This window comes from Scleropages formosus, chromosome 23 (genome assembly GCF_900964775.1).
Source record: "Scleropages formosus chromosome 23, fSclFor1.1, whole genome shotgun sequence".
In the NCBI taxonomy this organism is placed as follows: Eukaryota; Metazoa; Chordata; class Actinopteri; order Osteoglossiformes; family Osteoglossidae; genus Scleropages; species Scleropages formosus.
The window spans coordinates 22,524,128-22,544,564 of NC_041828.1; the positions used below are offsets into that span (position 1 = coordinate 22,524,128).

Genomic DNA, 20,437 nt, shown 5'->3' on the forward strand with positions numbered 1-20,437 from the left:
ACAGTAATAATAATACAATGTAATAATAATAATAAGAAGAAGAAATGTAATGACAGTATTTATAATAGAGAATAACATAGAAAGAGATAGTAAATGTTACTTCTGTCATGAAGAACGGGGGACATGGAGAAGGCTAGACCCAAGTGCAGGAATGTTTACTCAGAATCAAAGGACGAAACATGATTTCGTGGTCGGGGACGGGCAAATGGTAGGTCAATCGGTGAACTGAACAAAGACAAGGATCCAAAATCATTGTTGAGGTACAAGGCAGGTGGTCGTTATCAAAGAGACGTGGAACGGGACTGGGGAACTTGAAGAGCAGAGTGAGGTAGGTTTGAGAACACATGGGGTTGTCTAGAGTGAGATTCTGCAACTGGGAAGACGTGTCTTTTCTAGCCAAGTGCTCTCTCAGAGAGAGAAACCAAGAGCAAGACAGTGTGTGTGTGCACGCAAAACATTAAAGAAACTTTAATGTTCACTTTTCCATTGTTCGTTGGCGTTTCATCTTTCGCTTTATTTACTCTTTTGTTTCAATCGTTATCGTTTCTTTTTTCTTCAATTTTCTTCTTTCTTCTTCGTAAAGTAGTGCCCGTTTATTATTACGAACCATTGTAAACACAGCAACTTAAATTTTTAATATAATAGGCTTAATTATGAAGTTTTCATTTGATTGATTGTTACTTAAGGGTCACACAAAAAAAAAAAAAAAAAAACTTCCGGTCAGTAAGTGGGTGGTTCATAAGTTGGATGTTTGTAACTCAGGGACTGCCTGTACAATGGCAAAAAACAATACTGATGCTGTAGTAAATTAGTACAGGGCAATAATAGTACACACTGTGTAAACATACTTAAGTGAGTGCATTCTGTCTCAGCTTTGTACTGTATTTCACTGAATCAATTTAAATTACTTTAGTTAGCAGCAGTATTTCATGGAGCAGCAATGTTGAGATCCACAACAACTACCTTAGCTGCTGCCCTTGCTTCAAAGGTTACTTATGAGTGAGCAACTAATAAATCTGAAGTGTTATTGGAGGGAGGAGGATGTTGCACTTACCCTTTTTTGCTCCCCTTCTTGCGAGACTCTGCAGTGGTTGGTGGCGGTGATGGCGAGCGCCTCCTCTTCTTCCCGGCAGCAGCTGCCCTACGCTCCTTGCGATCAGGTGTACGGGAAGACTGGTCAGATGGTGGGAGCGGAGGATGAGAGAAGAGCGTGAGGATGAGTGATGGGGCGGAACAACACACGGGGCCAGTGAGGAAACAGAATGACACATGAACCCACACAGCGAAAATGGGGTGGCAAGTAAGGAAGAAGAGAGGAGAGGACATAACAGGAAACAGTGCAGAGGGAAAGACAAAACCGAGAGAGAGCAAGCACACAGGAACAGAGTCACAAGCACAGAGAGCACCACCCACAATCCAGGCAACAGCTTGGTCTCCCCAAATCAGGACTCTTGCTCCCAGATCTCCCTAAGGGACATACCTCTTCTTCACGAGGGAAAACACGCTGACGGAAAAAGACAGTCTTCTTGTTGTCATCAACCTCATAATCCTCCTCGTTCATCCACTCATTGAAGGAGTCTGTGTCGAGGACCCACTTGGCATGAACCTGTGAAAAATTTGTGAGAAAATGTGAAGCTGTGTTCCAACAACCCATCAAAATGTGTAGAGAAACTTTCACAATCACACATCACACCAATATGTCTGTCAATGCTTGACTAACTGACTTTCAATCCATCAGCTAATTTTTTAAATTGATATATATTATAAAAAAGTAAGCATGGAATGTACTTAACCAGTTATCTATCTTTTCCCATTCACTGCTTTGCACCATCTGCTGTACTGTAATGCACAGTTGCAACAAAGCATACCAATACTGATACTTTATGCAAATGTACTGTAGTACTGTATGATAAAAATACACTGTATGTAGTATCAAATTAAACTATAGTGCAAAAAAAACAGACAAAACAGCATATGCACATTTTCACTAAAACCACGGTACATTTCAAATAAACGAGTACCATACACCTTGAAATAAAGCACTGTATAATACAAGTATATTAAGCAAGACAGAAGCAATCAGTAATAGTTTTTTGTACAAACAGTTATGTGAATTTTGTACATACATTTTCAGCCTTTCTAGCTCTGTCGCATTTTCTGTCAGGGCTGCTATTGATAGAGAAACTTCTTCAAGATTGGCCTGTCTACTTGAAATTTAGCTTGGGCGAACACCAAAATGTTCACTGTCCAATCTCTTAATAACGTCAGATTTTTCTGTTAGAGTTAGTGTTACACATGCATGAAATCAGATTTTTTGATTGTCACTTTTTGACAAGCAGGCAAAACCAATCGTGCTGTTATGTTAAGCACTGTATAGCCATGGGTCCAACCCAGCGCATGAATATAAGTGAATTCTCCCCATTAAAATTTCTTGGCAAAAAATAGTACCAGTGCTCAGGCATGTGGTTAAATGGACTGTGCGTTTATCTGAAGAGTACTTAAGTTGAGTGCACTATTTATGTCTTTTTCTATAGTATTGTTTATATTTCTTACCATTTACAAAAGACTGTATGTCAAAAAAAGTTTGAAAGCAGCTGATTCAGTTACTCATGACAGTTTCATTATGGTTGACTGTTCTGATAAATGTGTTTAAGCCCAGCTCCTTTGCTGGGTGCCAAGGGAAAGAGGGAAGGCTCACCTTCCAGGGCTTCTCTGGACTGGGAGGATCCTCCACATCAGCCTCCACATCACTGGCGAACACCCATGTGTCATAGCTGCATTGTGGCAAAAGGGAGAGAGATAGGTACATTTCACTCAGCCTGAGTTTGACTGTATGCCCAGCAGTCTCAATGCAGAGAGTCCAATCAAAGCTTTTAATGGCTCAGATACCTTACAACTTGCAATGTCAAATAAGTGTTAACATATTATTTGAAAAACTTTAACACCTGACCACAGAACCAATTGTGTGCAACTCTCATTTATGTTTGGACAGATCTTGCACATTTGATGCATATGCAGATTCAACCCCTAAAGTGAAGGCACCTATGCCTACTATGGAGACTATGTGGTTGGAGATTTTTGACTGAACTACAAAATACCCGATGAGTGCACAGTTTACAGAAGCTACCTCCCCCTCTCTGAGTATGAATGTTTCATCTGCTGGAATACATCCCGTGTGTGCATTTGTGTGAGGACCATCAAGCTTTGTTAACCTTGTAGAAATGTTCGACAAATTACCAAACTAAGACAGTAAACAGCGAAAAACACACAACATGGGCACAACGTAAAACACCTTTTAAGTTAGTCTACTTAAAAAATAAATAAAAGTGTGGTCAGTCCAGGGTGCAGTCAAGAATAATTTATTTCATTAAAATAAATCAATGTAAAGTCTCCATAACAATATCTAAATAAGTGTGTAGGTACTGAATGTCCCACCTGTCAGGGTACATCCCCCAGTGCACCAACACTTGTTTGTCCTTGCGCATGATGGTGCGAAACCACTCTTCTGCAACAAAGAAAAACCACTAATTTATCGGCACTGTATTAAGGCCTATACACTCACATAGACACACACTTGCACACACCGCAGTGCAATTTCTTTTTGCAGCAGAAAAGCCTGTGCACATGACCTTGAGGCAGCAGGAAGAAATGCTATATTCTGTGCTGTGGTTTCAATGTGTTATTTTTCCAGTGTACAAAGTAAAAGCATCCAAAAGAGACTACAATGTAAAGTTAGTGTCACCACATGCCCTGTCTTGACTAACCTTCTTCCTCTGAGTCTTGGGATGGGTAGATAATGTGAGTGGCCTTAGCCCTTTCTTCAGTAATGGAACCCTGGAAAAGAGTCATATTTACCAGTTAAGAAACCAGACACTTTACATGCAAAATCAACTGTCATACCCACAGAACTGTAGAATGAAAAAACATGAATTATTGCATATTTAAAAGAAACCGAGAGAGAAGCTCTGAGAAATCACCTTAAATGACATCAGCTGTGTTCAATATTTTAAAATATGACAGGACATGGAAGGATATTGCAAAACAGAGGAGGACAGCTAACAGAATGTTACATCTATTCATTTCAGTTTGCTCAGAAAAGTAAACATATTAACTGTTCAAGCAAACTGTTTGTGCTAAAAACATATCAAAAACTTCTACTGTTGCTGACTCAACATGTCAAAGGCAAGGCAAACAAAAACATTTATCCCAGTTTGACTATCTTGTCTAAACTCATTTAATTCCCCATCTGAGCATGCAGTAGTATGAAGAAAGCTGGAAATCCTGCAGGAGCTGGGCAGAACTGAAAACCAGTAGACCACCACTGTCTTTGTGGGGCACCACTGCTCACCCACAGGGCTACAGGCTCCAGTATCTTTAAACACTTCCCAGCCCAGTAGTGCTCACCTGGTGCCTCTTGATGATGTCTTTGAACTTGGCAGCCTGCTTCTGTTCTATATCTGGAGTGAGGAACACCACGGGCCGCGTCAAGCAGTTGTTCTGGAACAGGGTTCAGATTATTCATTCAGTAGCCCAAGAGAGTCTGAAAATTATTACACACTGAAAACATACTGAGCATTTATACAACACTTAACACATGCCTCTGTTTCTCTATAACGCAATTCTGCAAGGACAAAGGGGAAAACAGAAATGTAATATTTTGAACAGGTCAACTAGCTTTGTATATGAGCCTGTAATTCTTTTCCTTTTAAGCCCCTGGCAAAGAAAAATGGTTCCAACAGCTGTGTTAGTGAAGCTAAAAACAATTTACTCATTGCATTTGCATTGGTTTGTGTATCACCCATCTATAGAAATCACTTGTCACTAGCGCAACGGTTAGAGCTGCTGCCTTTCAACTCAGGTTACATGTTCAAATCCCTCCTCCAGCTCTAGCACCCTTGAGCAAGGTATTTCCTTTAATAAAAATTACCCAGCTGTATAAATGGGTAAATGAATGTAAGTAGTTTAACACTGTAAGCTGCTTTGGAGAAAAGTGGCATCTAAATGAATAAATGTACATTTTATATGGAGCTGATTGCATAATGTGTGTTGGCAAAAAGAGTGCTACTGGACACACCGTGCTTCAACAGTTATATGTCTGTATCTAACGCTCTTAACTTGTTGCTGACACACATTGTGTAACTGAGTTTCAAGCTGCCATGGAGAAAAATTATAAACTCGTAAATTTAACTGACATTATCTTAAAATAAGTGAAGTTAAATATCTGTCTACAGTGGCTATACAGTGAACACAATACAGACTTTCAGGTATTCTGCTGAAGCCTAACCTGCACAAGAGCCTTCTCCACCGTCATGAACATCTCCACATTCCTGTCCATCCGGGATGGGTTTTGAAAGTCGAACCTGCGCCTATATGAATGGGAGTTGGGAGGGTCACCATCAACAATTACATTTACATTTATTTATTTAGCAGACGCTTTTCTCTAGAGTGACTTCCAATGAACTCTATGCAGTGTTATCAGTCCACATACTTTATTCACCAAGGTGACTTACACTGCTAGAAACATTACTTACAATGGGTCACTCATCCATACATCAGTTTTTTTATTATCTAAAGAACTTTTAACCAACAACATCATATCTCTTGATCCACAGCTATGTCCATCAAACTGCCACTCACCAGCCTTGCTCGCTTTTGAACTTGTACACTGAGCCCAGAATGTGGCACAGGCCACCCCCTGGCTTCAGGTCCAGGAAACACTTGGTCTGGTGGCAAGTTAGGGGGAGGATTCATAAACAAAGTGAATGAGTGATGATCCCAGAACAAGGCCAAGTTCTGCACAGGTGCCACTAACTGTTCATGCTTTGCTTCACTTCATGCACCTGAACCCTAGCACTAGGGTGCTGCAGTGAATACAGGTGTTTTAATCCACCTGAGCACTTAAAGCTATCAATGGAATTTCTATACTTCTTTCAGTACTTGGGCTGGAAGTTAAGACACAGACCACCACGACAACACCTAGAGAAACACAGACCAAAGTGCATCAGGTACAATTCAACTAGTAACATTCACAAGCAAACAGAAACATTACCGATACAAATTTACTCAAAAATGTACAAAAACTGAAGTGAACAATCACACCAAAAACACTGCAAATACATGACCAAAAGCTTTGCTTCTGGAGAGAGGAAGATAGGGAGCGAGAGGGAACTCACGGGCAGCTTTGTAAGTGCAGGGTTGCTGACCCTGCGTCCGAAGGCATCCTCCTGGAACTGCAGCAGCTGCACCACTAACCCTGCTAGAGACTTGCTGGTGGGAGAGTCGGTCTGGACATACTGCAGAGAACCAGCAGAGCGGAACGTTACCATTCTTCTCAGCACACAGCAGAGTCCATTCGCTTACACAGCTACAATTTTCTTTCAGTAGCACAGGGCCAAACAAATTGTTTGCATGTTGCCTTACAGTCCTTAACCGGACAAGTTACACTTACAGAATGGCAGTGGGGTTCACACTTTTCAAACAACGTTGTAGCCACATGTGCATATGAGTAACACCAGAAGTTATTCTTACTAAAGTATCACCAAAGCAACAAATACTAGTAGACTAGCATAGTGGCTCAGAAGATAGTGCTGGTGCCTCACAGCATCTGAGCATTTGGATGCCGGTCCAAATTTGTATCAGTCTGTGTGCAGTTTGCGTGTTCTTCCAGTGTTCACATGGGTTTCACTCCACAGTAGAAAGTCAAGTGCTTCAGATAACCTACTGGCTCAAAATTAGCTACGGTGTGTGTTACAGTGCTCTGCTGTATAAATGAGTGATTTGAGGGAGTTTACTGTAGTTTATACTGCATGGTGAATTGCTGTGGACAAGGTATCAACAGAACACTAATCTTTGTGCATGGTCTTTAATAAAAGCACCTGCTAAACGATCATATGTAGCAGAAACATGTTTTTCCAAACACATTTTCAACATTTGCTTAAGGAAATAATGTAGTTTGTTAAAGACAGAAGAATAACGCCGTAGTTACTAGGAGTTTAGGTCACGCTCATGAAAAAGAAAGACATCCCATACTTCTACAGAAAATGCTCAATGAGGGGGGAAAAGTTAGTGACTAAATGCTTTTTATACAGCAGCTCAGATGAACTGTCCACATTTTTTACAAAACATTAAAAAGCCACATTGTAGACTCTACAAGGTCTCAGGCATGATTCCAGCTGCTTCAGTGACCCAAGGAGGTCTGTGAGTGACCAGCAGAGTGATTTTTAACAGCACAACCAAGAGCTTAACTGACAGCTTTCGCCTGATATACATCAGCAACATCAGGCTGTTACATCGCTACACAGCTGCACTGTTAACACACACACACATTTTCAGAACCGCTTGTCCCATACAGGGTCGCAGGGGAACCGGAGCCTACCCGGCAACACAGGGCGTAAGGCCGGAGGGGGAGGGGACACACCCAGGACGGGACGCCAGTCCGTCACAAGGCACCCCAAGCGGGACTCAAACCCCAGACCCACCGGAGAGCAGAACTCTGGTCCAACCCACTGCGCCACCGCGCCCCCCGCACTGTTAACATTCACACATATTCGCACTACTTTTTTATGGTTGTCACAATGGACCCCCTCTCCAGAGTATGGTCAGCCAGTTTTATTAATATAACAAATGGTACAAACTGAGTTTGTAAAACCACTTCCTAAAAGATCTGTCAACATGCAGTTTAATGCTTAGAGCTATCGGGGGGGGGGGGGGGGGGGGGGGGGGGGGGGCGGTGGGTTGGACCAGGTCGTGCTCCCCGGTAGGTCTGGGGTTCGTGCCGTGCTTGGGGTGCCTTGCGACGGACTGGTGTCCCATCCTGGGGGTGTCCCCTCCCCCTCCAGCCTTACGCCCTGTGTTGCTGGGTTAGGCTCTGGCTCCCCGCAATCCCGTATGGGACAAGCTGTTCAGACAAGGTGTGTGTGAGCTATCTGGTAATCTGAAGGTTGTCACTTTGAACCCCACTCCTCCTGTGGCTCCTTTGATCATGGTACTTAAGCTGAATTAATATTATATTAATAGCCCACGATGGGGTATAATGGTTAATCATTGTAAAGTTTTAGTTCTGCATGGTAAAACACCTTGGCCTGGACAAAGGCAGATAAATGAAGGCTAGCAGTACTGTGAATAGTAAAAACAACAAAATATAGTGTGCTACGAACTCACACGGTCTGACAAATTAAAGTGCTGGGACTGTCATGGTTCCAATATTTAAAAGAGGGAGACAGGTGAACTCAGTCTGTCAGCACCGATGTGTTCAGCAGCGATGTCTTATTAATGAATGAACATTATTCATTTAGCTGATGCTTTTCTCCAAACTGACAGACAGTGTTAAACTGCTGTTACTGTGATTCATCCATTTAATTATACAGCAAGGTAACTTTTACTGCTCCAGTTGGGTACCTTGCTGCAAGGCACTAGCGGAGCGGGAGGAGGTGGGGTTTAAACAACCAGTGTCGTGTGAGTGCGAAGGCAGTACCTCTCAAAGCCACACCACCTAGTGCCTCAAATCGTCCCTTAGATTCTCACCTCCCACCACCAGCTGTCACTGCAGCAACTAACAGACTTCTGCTACAGCGCTTCCCACATATACGCTGCAAGTTATTACTATACTGCCATCAGCGTGATCACCACACTCACTCACTACCATAACCGCTTGTCCAAGTGGGTCCTAGCGCCGGTACGAAGCCGATCCCAAGCACAGCACCAGGCAGCTAGGCCCTAGGGTAGGGAGCGCCAGCCCACCGCAGTGTCATAACTATATTATTTATTTGATCTGTGCCCAAGGTGACGTAAACATAATTAAGTTAGCTACCAAGGCCTGTTGTCCCGCTGCCACTTCGCTCCGGCTCCGCTCGCCTGCCCTGAGCTTCCGCCGGACCGCCCGCCCACAACCTGCCCGACAAGCACTGGGGCAGGCCGGTGAGTTCGACAGCAGCCCCGCTGTGGGGAATGACAGTCCACCCGGGGGATTTGACTATGACCCAGTAGGACACTTAGAGAGGTAACGGTACATGATCGCCGTTGTCCCACAAACGCGTATCTATCCCCGCACCCCGCACTCATTACGGCCAACCACAGGCGGGCGCGCGCAAAACTCCCGACAAAAGAGAGATGCTCAGCTAGCCACTTAGCACGGACCTTCTTGTAATGTTTTCCAATCCACTGTCGAACCGACTCAATCTGAAACACTGTTTCCGAGCTCTCCCAGAATTTGGTCGACGGACTGCCATCTTTCCTCTTGCTAAGCAAAGCGCCACCGGCCATTTGATTTGCTGCAGGTCCTCCGGTAAGCACTACTCCTGCTGCTGTCGCCGCCATTGTAGTAACCGTTTGTCGCCGTCCTCGGCAAATAAAGCTGAGACTTGGGTACTGTTTGCTGTTCACTTCAACTGCGCAGATGCACATTTTCATTCCGCACCCGAAAACCTCGCGATAGTGTACCGCCTTCTGGGAAATGTAGTCAAAATCCACTCGGGGAATGGTTTCTCATGTTTACATACATTTGTTCATGTAGCTTCCACTGTTACGGTTTTAGACAGCTGGGTAATTTTACTGGAGCAATGTAGGGGAAGTACCGTGCTCAAGGGTACTATACAGCCAAAGGTGGGATTTTAAAACCTTGGCTTGGTACCTCATGGGTACAGCAGATCTCATCTCATGCTACGCAGCTGTTCTAAAAATTAAAATATTATTTACCTAAGGTAAGTTAAGGTAAGGTTAAAACAAAAATTATTAGACTAGTAGTATAGCTATAGCAAAGATTTTTACAGAATCAATTATCTAGGGGCAGCTGTAGCATGGTTAGAGCTACTGCCTTTGGACCCAAGTCATAAGTTTGATCCTCACCTCTGGCTGTAGTACCCTTGAACCAAGGTACTTACCTTAAATTGCTTCAGTAAAATGACCCACCTGTATGACTGGATAAATGATTATAAGCATGTAATAAGTGTGACTTTAACATTGTAAGTTGGTTTGGAGAAAAGCATCAGCTAAATTAATCAATGTAAAGATAAATCAAGGGATGTCTGTATTATTGTGTATAAAATAAAGGGTGGCACAGTAATGTGTCTCATGGTGCTCAGTCTGTGTTGAGTTTGCATGTTCTCCCTCCGTCTGTGTGGATTTTCTCTAGGCCTCCGGTTTCCTCCCACAGTCCAAAGATATGCTGTTCAGGTTCACCCATAGTGTGTGAGTGACAGAGGGAGTGTGTTTCACTGATGTGTGGATGAGTGACTAATTTTAAGTAGTATACACTAGCATTGTAAGTCACCTTGGTGAATAAGGTATGGGCTTGTAACACTATGTCATAGTGTTCACTGGAAGTTGCTTTAGAGAAAAGTGTCTGCTAAATTAATAAACGTAAATAAAGCATGAGTGGCATGGTGGTAAAGCAAGTAGTAGGTCTCACGGCACCTGGTTGAGGTGAAAGGCTGTGCGTTTGAACCCCACTCAGTCTGTGTGGTGTTGGTATGTTTTGTAGTGTTTGTGTGCATTCCTTCCTGCACTCCAAGGATGTGCTTTAAATTGAATTGGTCACCCTGAAAAATGCCCTTAATGAGAGAGATTCAGAGTGGTGTGACGTGAGTCATTAATTAGTGCAAAAGGTGAAGGCTACATACATACTACTCTGGAAGTCACTTTGGAGGTGATCTGGTCTGCTAAACAATACATCTAGGAATGAAAGTGGCCAAAAGCTAACAAACATTGGACGCGTTTATTTGCTGAATCGGTCAGCAGTGGAAATTGAACAGGAGGTTTGCCGTATTACCGCAACTCCAGTGCCGGCGCCATTTTGCTTCGCCTCCTTCATGTGGACTCTGTTTCCCACAAGTCCCTGTGCAGGACACGAACGAGGTAAACGAGACCGTTTTCAGGGGGAAGCAACAAAATAAGGGAACTGAAGTGTAAAAGTGAAAATTTCGGTGTCTGTAAGTTTGACATGAAAGACGTGTTAAATCCGTTGTTATGTACGAATACGTTATGAGCCGTCGCAAATAGGGTACTTATCGATTCTTTTCAAATTAAGACAGATTAGGCAGCTCATTAGGCTAGCTAATTAAACAAGTAAATGCAGTGAGTCACATGATGATCGTATGCAGAAAATATGAGGAAGTTAAGTGACTCCACCGCGACTGAATAACCTGCCGTGGGCAAATGATATCAGTAACGGACAGCCCATGTGACGCGTCGTTGCACGCACACACTTTTTCTGAACTGCTTGTCCCATACGGGGTCGCGGAGCCTAACCCGGCAACTCAGGGCGTAAGGCTGGAGGGGACACACCCAGGATGGGACGCCAGTACGTCGCAAAGCACTCCAAGCGGGACTCGAACCCCAGACCCACTGGAGAGTAGGACCCGGTCCAACCCACTGCGCCACCGCACCCCGCCACCGTTGCTTTTCTGTTTTTTTTTTTTTTTCTTTCTTTCAGGTTATTCTTTTTAAATGAGTAATTGAATTGCATTCTTCACAAACATATATATTATATGCCCTTTCTTTTGTTTTCTGTCTTCCTACCTTATGTTCGCATTGCGCCCGTTTTTTCACTTTCACTTTTTCACACGCTATCTATGTCAGTTCCTCAGTCGCTGCCTAAGTAAAACCTCCACAGTACATTGGCTGTTCATCCTACCGTCTATAACGCTGTTCGTAAATCCGAAGTCACTTTTATCTTCTCTGTTTAATAGCTCTTTTGGTTCAGCAAAAACCTAAGATAATGCTATAATTATAAAATGAAAGCATTATATGTAAGCTACCTTTATTCATTTCAAACATTAAAAGTAAAATTCATTTAAAAATGTATAATTTTCACAACTTTGTAAGTAATCCCAGAGGTTGACTGATTCATTCCATAAATATTTGCGGAACAACAATATTTAAAGTTGGCAGTGATACTGGCTGGCTGATTGTGCTGGGTGAATGGAGGTTTGTCTACATGATGTTAATGTTGATTACCTGTGTGGTAATGCTGATTGTATGACCCATTGGTTCTCCTCCAGGATACGCCAAAGTGGCATGGGTGTGCAGGGCCTCACAAGCTACATGGAAAAGAACAGACACTTCTTGCAGCACCTGAAGGTGAGGAACACTACCCTCATCATCGATGGTTGCAGTCTCTACTACAAGCTGTACTTCACGTCAGGCTTGAATCAGGAGCATGGTGGAGACTATGATTCCTTTGCCCTCCTCGTCAACCAATTCTTTGAGGCCCTGTCTGCCTGCCAGATACAGCCATTTGTCGTGCTGGATGGTGGCATGGACCCCACTGACAAGAAGTTCCGAACTATGAAGGAACGACTCCAGGGTAAGATAAAAGAGGCCAGCTCTCTGTCAAGAGGAGCAAGTGGCTCCATCCTGCCACTCCTCACCAAAGAGACCTTTGTGCAGGTCCTGCGCACCATGTGTGTGCCACTTGTTCAATGCCCATTCGAGGCTGACTGGGAGATTGCTGCCTTGGCCAACCAGTGGAACTGTGCCGTGCTCACCAGCGACAGTGACTTCTACATCTTTGACTTGAAAGCTGGCTACCTGCCCTTGGCTTATTTTCAGTGGGGTAATATGAGAGCATGCAAGAGCACCTCCGGGTGGTACATCCCAGCGTGCGGCTTCTCTGTTGACCAATTCTGTGCGCACTTCAACAATATGAGCAAAGCGTTGCTGCCTCTTTTTGCCGTCATCATCGGAAATGATTATGTCAACCTGCAGGCCACCAAGAGGCTCTTCAGCCACATTGACCTCCCCAAGTCGGGCAGGGCCGTAGGGAGCCGGATGCATTCCCGTATTGACAGCCTCCTACACTGGCTGGCTGGCTTTACCGGCCCAGAGCAGGCCATGGAAGCAGCCCTAGGGTTCTTAGCAAGTGAGCATAGGGGGGTCATGCAGGCTACGCTGTCCTCTGGGCTGCAGGACTATGAGCTCTCGTCGAGCAACTTGGCCCTATTTTTTGCCCGGGGGTTTGTGCCAACAGCTGACCTCCCTGAGCCTCTGGGCAGGCTGCCTGAGTGGATCCTGCGTGCTCTCAGTGAGGCACAGCTCACACCCATGGTTGCAGACGTGCTAGTGCTGCAGAGGGCACTCCTTGCTGTCCAGGTCGAAAACTGCCGCCTGCCTAGCAGCCACACCGCCTCCAAATCCATCCGCCAATTGCTGTATGGCTTGTTGCTTAACTGGAAGCAGAAGTTGAGCCAGAAGGTAGCAGTCTGTGGGCAGGACCAAAGGAAGCCTGGCTGTGGGTGGGGACAGGGGAGAGGACCCTCACTCAGTGATGACCCTTACTGCGTGGAGGAGTTTGACCGGCATGACTTGAATCTGAGGAGGGTCCGGATCCAAGCTGCTCTGCCAAGACTTCTTCAGCAGCTTCCCCTGGAACGGCTCAATATGGTACTTTGTTTTACCAATTAAACCACACTAGTCGCTCATTACTGCCCATAGAAACATTTTTGCCAAGCAGATAAGTGGCAATTATATAGTACTGCGTACACAACAATATTTTCTGCAGGTACACAGATTTTATGTTGTTCATGACGCTAATTGTTTAACAAGCTAGTCACCTCACTACATTTCTAATAAATTATTAATATATTAGAAGACTATGCAAGTGATTATTCAAATATTTTGTAAATCTCTTTAAATATTGAAATAAAGTTTGTGTTGCTCTGTGCCAGATTTTTCTTTTAATTTCTGTGAAATGTATAAAAAAAAACATTATGCCCTGGACTGTGCATTTCTTCCAATATTTTCCCACCTGCACTCCAGTCATACACAAATTAACTGCATTAGTTGTTTTCTTGGCTGCTATGAATAAATGGTTAATGATCCAAACTGGGTTGTATGTTGTGCCTTTGACCTACAGGTGCCTCTTCCAGTTCGACGGCAGCTTCTTTTGGAAACGCTGGGTGTGGACGAATCCCTTCTGCACACTATACCACTTTCACTCCAGTTACCCCTGTGTGTCACCTGCCACTGGATGAGCAACTGCAGTCCGAGACCCAGCATGACCCATGTGCAGGCTCTGCTTCTTGGGATGGTGTATGGGGAGATCTGCAGACAAAGAGCTGTACACAGAGGTGCTCAGTATAATGCTTCCCACACATGATATTTTTCCCTTTAAAGCTCCTTCAACATTTTCCTCACGTTCATCCTTTTCTGTAGCTGGTCACCCAGTCCAGTGCCTTGCTTTTAAGATCTGTTAGTGGCATTAAAAACCACCTGTGTACATGTTTTTACTGGAAATCTTTCACTTTTCACATAGACTAGCAATTTGTCATGTTCCCAGATAAAACTAATCAAAATCATTGTTTCGATAGAAGGCAAGCTCATCTGGCATTTACAAATATTACTGATTCACTAAAGGCTTAGCAGTTATTTTCAATCTGGCGAAGCCAGGTGATCATTTCTATACATACTGTATCTATAGCAGCTAATTTGTAGAACATAATGAAAAACAGTAGACTTTGTGTCCCTTGTCAGAGATAAGTATCAAATACTGTGAAAATCACAAGCAAAATATTTCAGTGATACATTTCAGAGGTATACGTACAATGTTCAATGCACTGGTGCATGACCCAGACTCTCTACATGACAGGACCGGCAGAAGCATGTCCAGCCCTGACGTCTATCTCTGAGAGACTGGACCAGCTGCACACCTTTAAAGGTCAGAGGAGGGGCACGATAGATCTGGACACAGCACACCTGTACAGTCAGTGGCAGTCCTGTCTGTGGAGCAGCTTCAACCTGAACCAACTGCTGTGCTGCCCACTCCCCGAGCCAGTGTGTGCCTGGTATAGTAGGCCCCTTGTTGGGTTGTCTGACATATTCCTTCTTTAGAGGAACTTTGGGTACAGTTGTCACAAAAATAATTCATTTAATCAGTCCTGTATTTTATTTTACTTCATGGAAGTTATTGGGATAAACAGTGCAGATGATTAAATTTCTAATAGTCCCAGTTAGTCCATACCAGTGAAAGCCAGTCAAAGCCAGCTGATGTGTAAACAATCAGAAAAATGCATACATCATACCTGCTGGATCATGCTGTGTGCAGCATGGGAAAAGACTTGAGGAGGGTTGGACCTCACTGCACTGTTCACTTGTGTTCCTGTGTCCTGTCTGCAGGCTGTACAGCGGTACACTAGTGCATCATGTTGTGAGGGAGCTCAAAGCAGGGGCCACTTCAGAGGCCCTTCTGGGTGGAGCTGTTCTCTCCAAGCAGCTGTACAGCAACCTCCTAGGGGCAGTGTGGAGATTAACAGAGACTGCCTTATCCTCTGCCATCTCATGTTCCTCCAAAAAAAAGAGAAGAGGCCGGAAACAAACAGTACAGAAGCAGCCAGGCACCAGAAGGAGGGGCCAGGCTACAGATGTTGTCCCATCCAACCTGGACATCAACAATAGATTTGCACTGTTAGTGGTTGATGATGGGGTTGGTGATGCTTGAGATTTCATATTTACAGTTAAATCATGCAACTTTTGAGGTGAGGAGTAATTTCACTTAATGCCTCTTAAAGTATCTCATCTTATGCAAAAAATATACTCCATACCTTTTGCTTCATTCCTTTGTTTTGTATTTAGATACAGCTATAACAAGACTTTACCAAAGAACAGAAACACTTATTTGTAAAATTTTCATGACTGGGGCATTTACATTTATTAATTTAGCAGATGCTTTTCTCCAAAGTGGTGTGCATCTCAGAGAATAATACAGTGAGTTCATTACATCATTACAAGGAGGAGACACTGTTTCCAAGGAAAGGTTGGACCTTTGAGAAAGACCATTTAATAACAGCCTGCGTTAAATGCAATGAAAATGTGCACTGTAGTTGAGTATAAACTTAAACAGCTTTGTAATTGTGAAAGGTGATACAAAAATGTAGAGAACTGAAAGATTGTTTTTATGAACAAGTAATGTTTACAGGTTATCTTTGCCTGAAGAAGACATCCAGTTGGATAGAGGGGTTCAAATTGTGATAGCAACATTGCAAGTTAGATTATTATTCTTTGAATTTAAAATACTCTTAAAAATATATAAACCACAAATGCGTCAAAGTATTTTAAAAAGTTAATTACAGCACATAAACTGGGTTTTTTTAAAATATGTGTTTTAACATGCTGAAGATCAGTGCTTTCATGAATTAAATTTGTGTGGATTCCTTGTTTCTCTTTTTTGAAACTTAATTCAAGATTATAGCAACTTGCTGATACCCAGAGGTCATATAAGTAAAAAATTTACAAACGTTCAATTCTCCAGGCACTCTTTAATTCTAATCCTTGTTCTTTGAAGAAAACATTTTCTCAAAATAGTAAGCATAAATTGCAAGGACATGTGAACAGAAACCTTGCAGTTCCCATATCAGACAGTGATGCAGTTGGTCAGTACACTCTCTATGGTACCTCTGTAGAAGGTAGTGAGGATGGGTGAGGGGAGACTTGCCTTCTTCAGTTGCCACAGGAAGTGGAGCTGCTGCTGGGTTCTTTTGGTGAGTGCTGACGTGTGTGAGGACCAAGTATGATCCTCGGAAGTTTGAGCTTCTCACTCCACAGTGGTGTCATTCGTGGTGAGTCTTCATGAAGTCGACAGTAGCGTTCTTTGTTTTTCCTATTTTGAGGGAAAGGTTATTGGTTTTGCACCAGGCAACCAGTTGGTTCACTTCCTGTCTGTATGCCATCTCATCGTTGTTGCTGATGAGACCCACCACTGTTGTGTCATCAGCAAAATTGATGATGTGGCTGTAGGGATGTGTTGCAGTGCAGCCAAAAGTCAGCAGTGTGAACAGGAGTGGGCTGAGCACAGCAGAAATCAACCTGGCTCTGTTACATGTGCAGGTAATTCTAAATGCACCTACAGGGTCAGGTAAACTAGATCGCAACATCTTTCTTCGATGTCTAACCATACAACGGAAAATGCCTTTAATGTTACTTTCACGATGACTAACTTTAATGCTCTTCCAAATGGTTCTTTCTGGGCGTGCATTAATTGCCTGTTGTGTAGCTGTTGCAGAAAGCCTGCTGCGTGAGAAGCAGGAATGTACCGAAACTGCACCCCCAACTCAGACACTAACCGGACCTTGGCTGGTAGTGAAAAAACAAGAAAATAAATAAGGTTGACAGGTTTAGAGGCAGACTGAAGAGGTCTAGGGTGCCTGCTTTATGATGCACATAGCTCACTTTAGCTTATAGGGAACGTAGCAGATAAGTAAGTAACAAATTCGAAGCAAACACGAGCTGAGCACGCGTTAATCATGCAGAAAGAAAGCCAATGAGAAATGCCATCATATACTTAGCATGTGCTTTTAGACCTATGTAACGAGTGTGTATTGGATGCTCAGGGAGACTCTCTAGACTCTGACACAGGGAACGCATTCTAAAGGTTAAACTTTCTTTGCGTTTCGTTTTCCTTATCGACATTTCTCCATTGTGTTAAACAGACAGCATAGGTCTGAACATCTTAAACTTACATCATATTAGAACATATTAATCACTTGAAAATATCAACTACTTGAACATATTTTCACATCACACTTCCCCCTTTGAGCATGAAATGCTCACATGACATGCTTACATATAGCCATCTTATATGTCATCTTCTAACAGGAGATTATTCTGGTATTACACTACTATGCTATTTACAGGCATGGCGGAGAGGCAATTCTTGTAGTCATACCTTTCGCCCATTTAGTGCAACATAACAATAAAAGGAACACACTTCCAACAATGTCCAGAGGTAGGGGGAACAAAGGTAGACCAGTTCTTGCAGCATGTGGGATGCAGGCGTATCCCTGACAGCCAGTTTTGTTGCCCACTGCTGCATATCCCTTGCGCAGAGCTGGGAAGGTGTTAATAGCATGAACCCCTTCATCATACAAATGGTGGTCAACGTCAACTCCCACTGTGGTCAGGCTCAGACAGGCCCAAACGAGAACCACCAGAGTCATGTTGATGGTGGGGTGATCATTTTCCTACAATGTGACAGATGAATCCAAGAGTCGATGCCTTCAACCTTAACGGCATGTGGTGTAGTCAGCAACACTTGGTATGGGCTTCTCCAGCAGGGTTGGTTCCAGTGCCTTCTCCGCATGTCCTGAATCATGGCCCAGTCACCCGGTGTCAGCACAGTCAGCGAGTCGGCACCAGCATCCTCCAGCAATCTCGAATCTCGGTGGACTGCACTCGGACTCCACTTCATCTCTGCAAGATTGGACAATAAATCACCATCCACAGTCTCTAACATTACATGACAACCCAGCATGGGAGCCAGCGTTGGACGACCTGTCAGAAACTCAGAAGGTGATACTTCTAGTTGTCTGTGAGTCCTCCCTTGTACACAATTTACACATTTATGCAGCAGGGTCATTTTACTGTTTCACTTCAGGGTAAATACCTTGCTCAAGGGTACTGCTGCTGGAATAGGGATTCAAACCTGATCCAGACTTAGGGAATTACACTCAGGGAAGAAATTACTGCCAAAGGCACCTCTACTGAACATCCACTGCACTTTTATTTCAGTGCTATTTGAGCAAGTGAAGATTTAAAGTCTTTTTTTGTACAACGTTGTATATTATGAACAACAAGGGTGTATTTCTGGAGGGTCAGCAGCTGTTCTTGATCTCAGCAAATTTTTTGTTATAACTCAATTCAATTCAATTTATTTTTATAGAGCGCCTTACCACAGACATAGTGCAAGAAAAACAGATACAAACACAGAAGACAGTCGACTAATGGCTACCATAATGAAGTACTTTTATAGAGCTATAAGTATGCCTACTGGCCACCGGGGAAAGGAACAAAAACTCCCAACTGAAAGTTGAGGGAGAAAAAACCTCTGGGGGTCCATGGGTCAGTGGTTGCCCACCCCTCCTGGGCATTCTAGATTAAGTAAGCCAGTTGAACCAGTAATAATGATATTGTTACTAAATGGTATCTTGCATCCCGAGCTTAGTATGGAGTGTCTTTTTCATCATGGCAGTTGGTCATCATCCTCAGTCAGCATGGGATTCATCTGTCATCACCGGCCAGCCTCCTTAAGTCTTATGTAGTGAGGCAATGCTCAACAAAAAGAAAGAACAGAGTTAGTAATGTGTTACTTAAATTAATTTATTATGCATTTTTATAATGGTGGTAAAAAACAAGCAAGGCAAGGCAAGTGGAATTACATTTCGAGGTGGAATGCCTGAGTAAACATGCAAGTCTTTAGTCGGGATTTGAAAACAGAAACAGACGGGAAACATATCTGAATGCACGACCTCCTACTGAGGTCTTATTGATCACGGGTACTTTAAGGTAACCTGCATCTAATGAACGAAGGGTTCTGGGATATAAGAATCAATAATCTCACAAAGGTAAGCCGGAGCAATGCCATGTACTGCCTTATAGGTCAAAAGAGGGATTTTATAGTCAACTATAAATGTAACCGGGAGCCAATATAACGATTTAAGTACCGGTGTTATATGGTCATACTTCAGATGCAGTGTGTGGGGTCCTGGAAGGGAACTATTGTGTTGATCCTTATGAGGGAGGATGTAGAGCAGCACAGAAACATGCAACCTGCAAACTAGGACACTTCATCAAACACCCTGGTCTGACTGGAGTGTTTGCATTTTTAGTTTAAATAGGTACAACTGTTCACAGCATGTGTGTATTCCTTTTTTCTTTGTGTACTGTGAATTATTGTAGGAGCAGAATATAATGACACTGTGTGTGAGAGCTGTACTGAAAAATTCTTACTCAGACATATGGTCTACTTCCTGAATACCATACACCTGGTAAGTCTGTCACTGTTCTTTTTTTTTTCTTTTTTTTAAATTTAATTGCATAAAATAAAAACAATTGCAAATACAGAGAATACCCAATTTGAGTTTTTCTGTCAATTTTTATTTAATAAAACTATTTTTTAAATGTTTGAATCCAAAGGACTTTCCACAGTCAAGCCAGGAAACAGTGTGTCTGACTCTGAATGTGGGGAGAAGACTAGGAGTCATATGATAGCTGGGATTGTAGTTGAAATAATTTCAGTGTTATTACTAGTTGGAGGAGGTGTAAAACTTCACAAATCAGGGTTCTGTCCAAAGAAAAACAATTCCAATTCATCAGGTAAGACAATTTTAATGACTTGTGCAAACATGATATTAACACCAAAACAGATGATTACTTACTAATATTTTTACATTTTTTTATGTCCCTCATGTTGGTTTTGATATGTTTGTGCCTATCTATTCTCCAATATATCACTGAACATTTTATCTATTATCTGTATACTACACTGTATTAATTTCTCTTTACATTTCTGAAATTGTCACAATTAAGAAATATTTCACATTTTCCTGTTAAAACAGGAATAACTGTCACACCCCCCCCCCCCCCTCAGCACAACGAGGAACACCTGTGGCTGGTCAAGGGATGGGCGCATAAAAGGGAGACGCTGAGCACACACAGACGTGGAACCTTGTTC

At 43.0% G+C, this 20,437-nt stretch overlaps 2 protein-coding genes across 7 annotated transcripts in view; one reads left to right on the plus strand and one right to left on the minus strand.

Moving 5' to 3' along the window:
- LOC108927968 (SWI/SNF complex subunit SMARCC1-like) overlaps positions 1-9,376 on the minus strand; it is a 27,516-nt gene extending 18,140 nt beyond the window's left edge. For 2 of the 3 annotated variants that reach the window (XM_018741675.1, XM_018741674.1), the window contains exons 1-10: positions 9,136-9,376; positions 6,174-6,293; positions 5,638-5,723; positions 5,285-5,366; positions 4,405-4,497; positions 3,765-3,834; positions 3,436-3,505; positions 2,699-2,774; positions 1,481-1,606; positions 1,055-1,173 (exon numbers count right to left, since the gene is read on the minus strand). In XM_018741675.1, coding sequence (XP_018597191.1) covers positions 1,055-1,173; positions 1,481-1,606; positions 2,699-2,774; positions 3,436-3,505; positions 3,765-3,834; positions 4,405-4,497; positions 5,285-5,366; positions 5,638-5,723; positions 6,174-6,293; positions 9,136-9,315 — 1,022 coding nt within the window. In that variant the 5' untranslated portion in view covers positions 9,316-9,376. The remainder of the gene's footprint in view (positions 1-1,054; positions 1,174-1,480; positions 1,607-2,698; positions 2,775-3,435; positions 3,506-3,764; positions 3,835-4,404; positions 4,498-5,284; positions 5,367-5,637; positions 5,724-6,173; positions 6,294-9,135) is intronic. The other variant, XM_018741676.1, reaches the window with a different exon arrangement.
- aste1b (asteroid homolog 1b) lies at positions 9,207-15,665 on the plus strand. Of its 4 annotated transcripts, XM_018741680.1 has the most exons (6): positions 10,857-10,925; positions 11,997-12,075; positions 12,223-13,377; positions 13,850-14,063; positions 14,582-14,777; positions 15,109-15,665. In XM_018741680.1, exons 2-6 carry the CDS (start codon positions 12,013-12,015, stop codon positions 15,428-15,430), a joined length of 1,950 nt encoding a protein of 649 aa, XP_018597196.1. In that variant the 5' UTR covers positions 10,857-10,925; positions 11,997-12,012; the 3' UTR covers positions 15,431-15,665. The 4 variants fall into 4 exon arrangements, with proteins under 4 accessions (XP_018597194.1, XP_018597195.1, XP_018597196.1 ...); XM_018741678.1 differs by lacking the exon at positions 10,857-10,925 and adding an exon at positions 9,207-9,283 and having other exon boundaries at positions 11,997-13,377; XM_018741679.1 differs by lacking the exon at positions 10,857-10,925 and adding an exon at positions 10,829-10,851 and having other exon boundaries at positions 11,997-13,377.
- Positions 15,666-20,437: the final 4,772 nt, after the last annotated feature.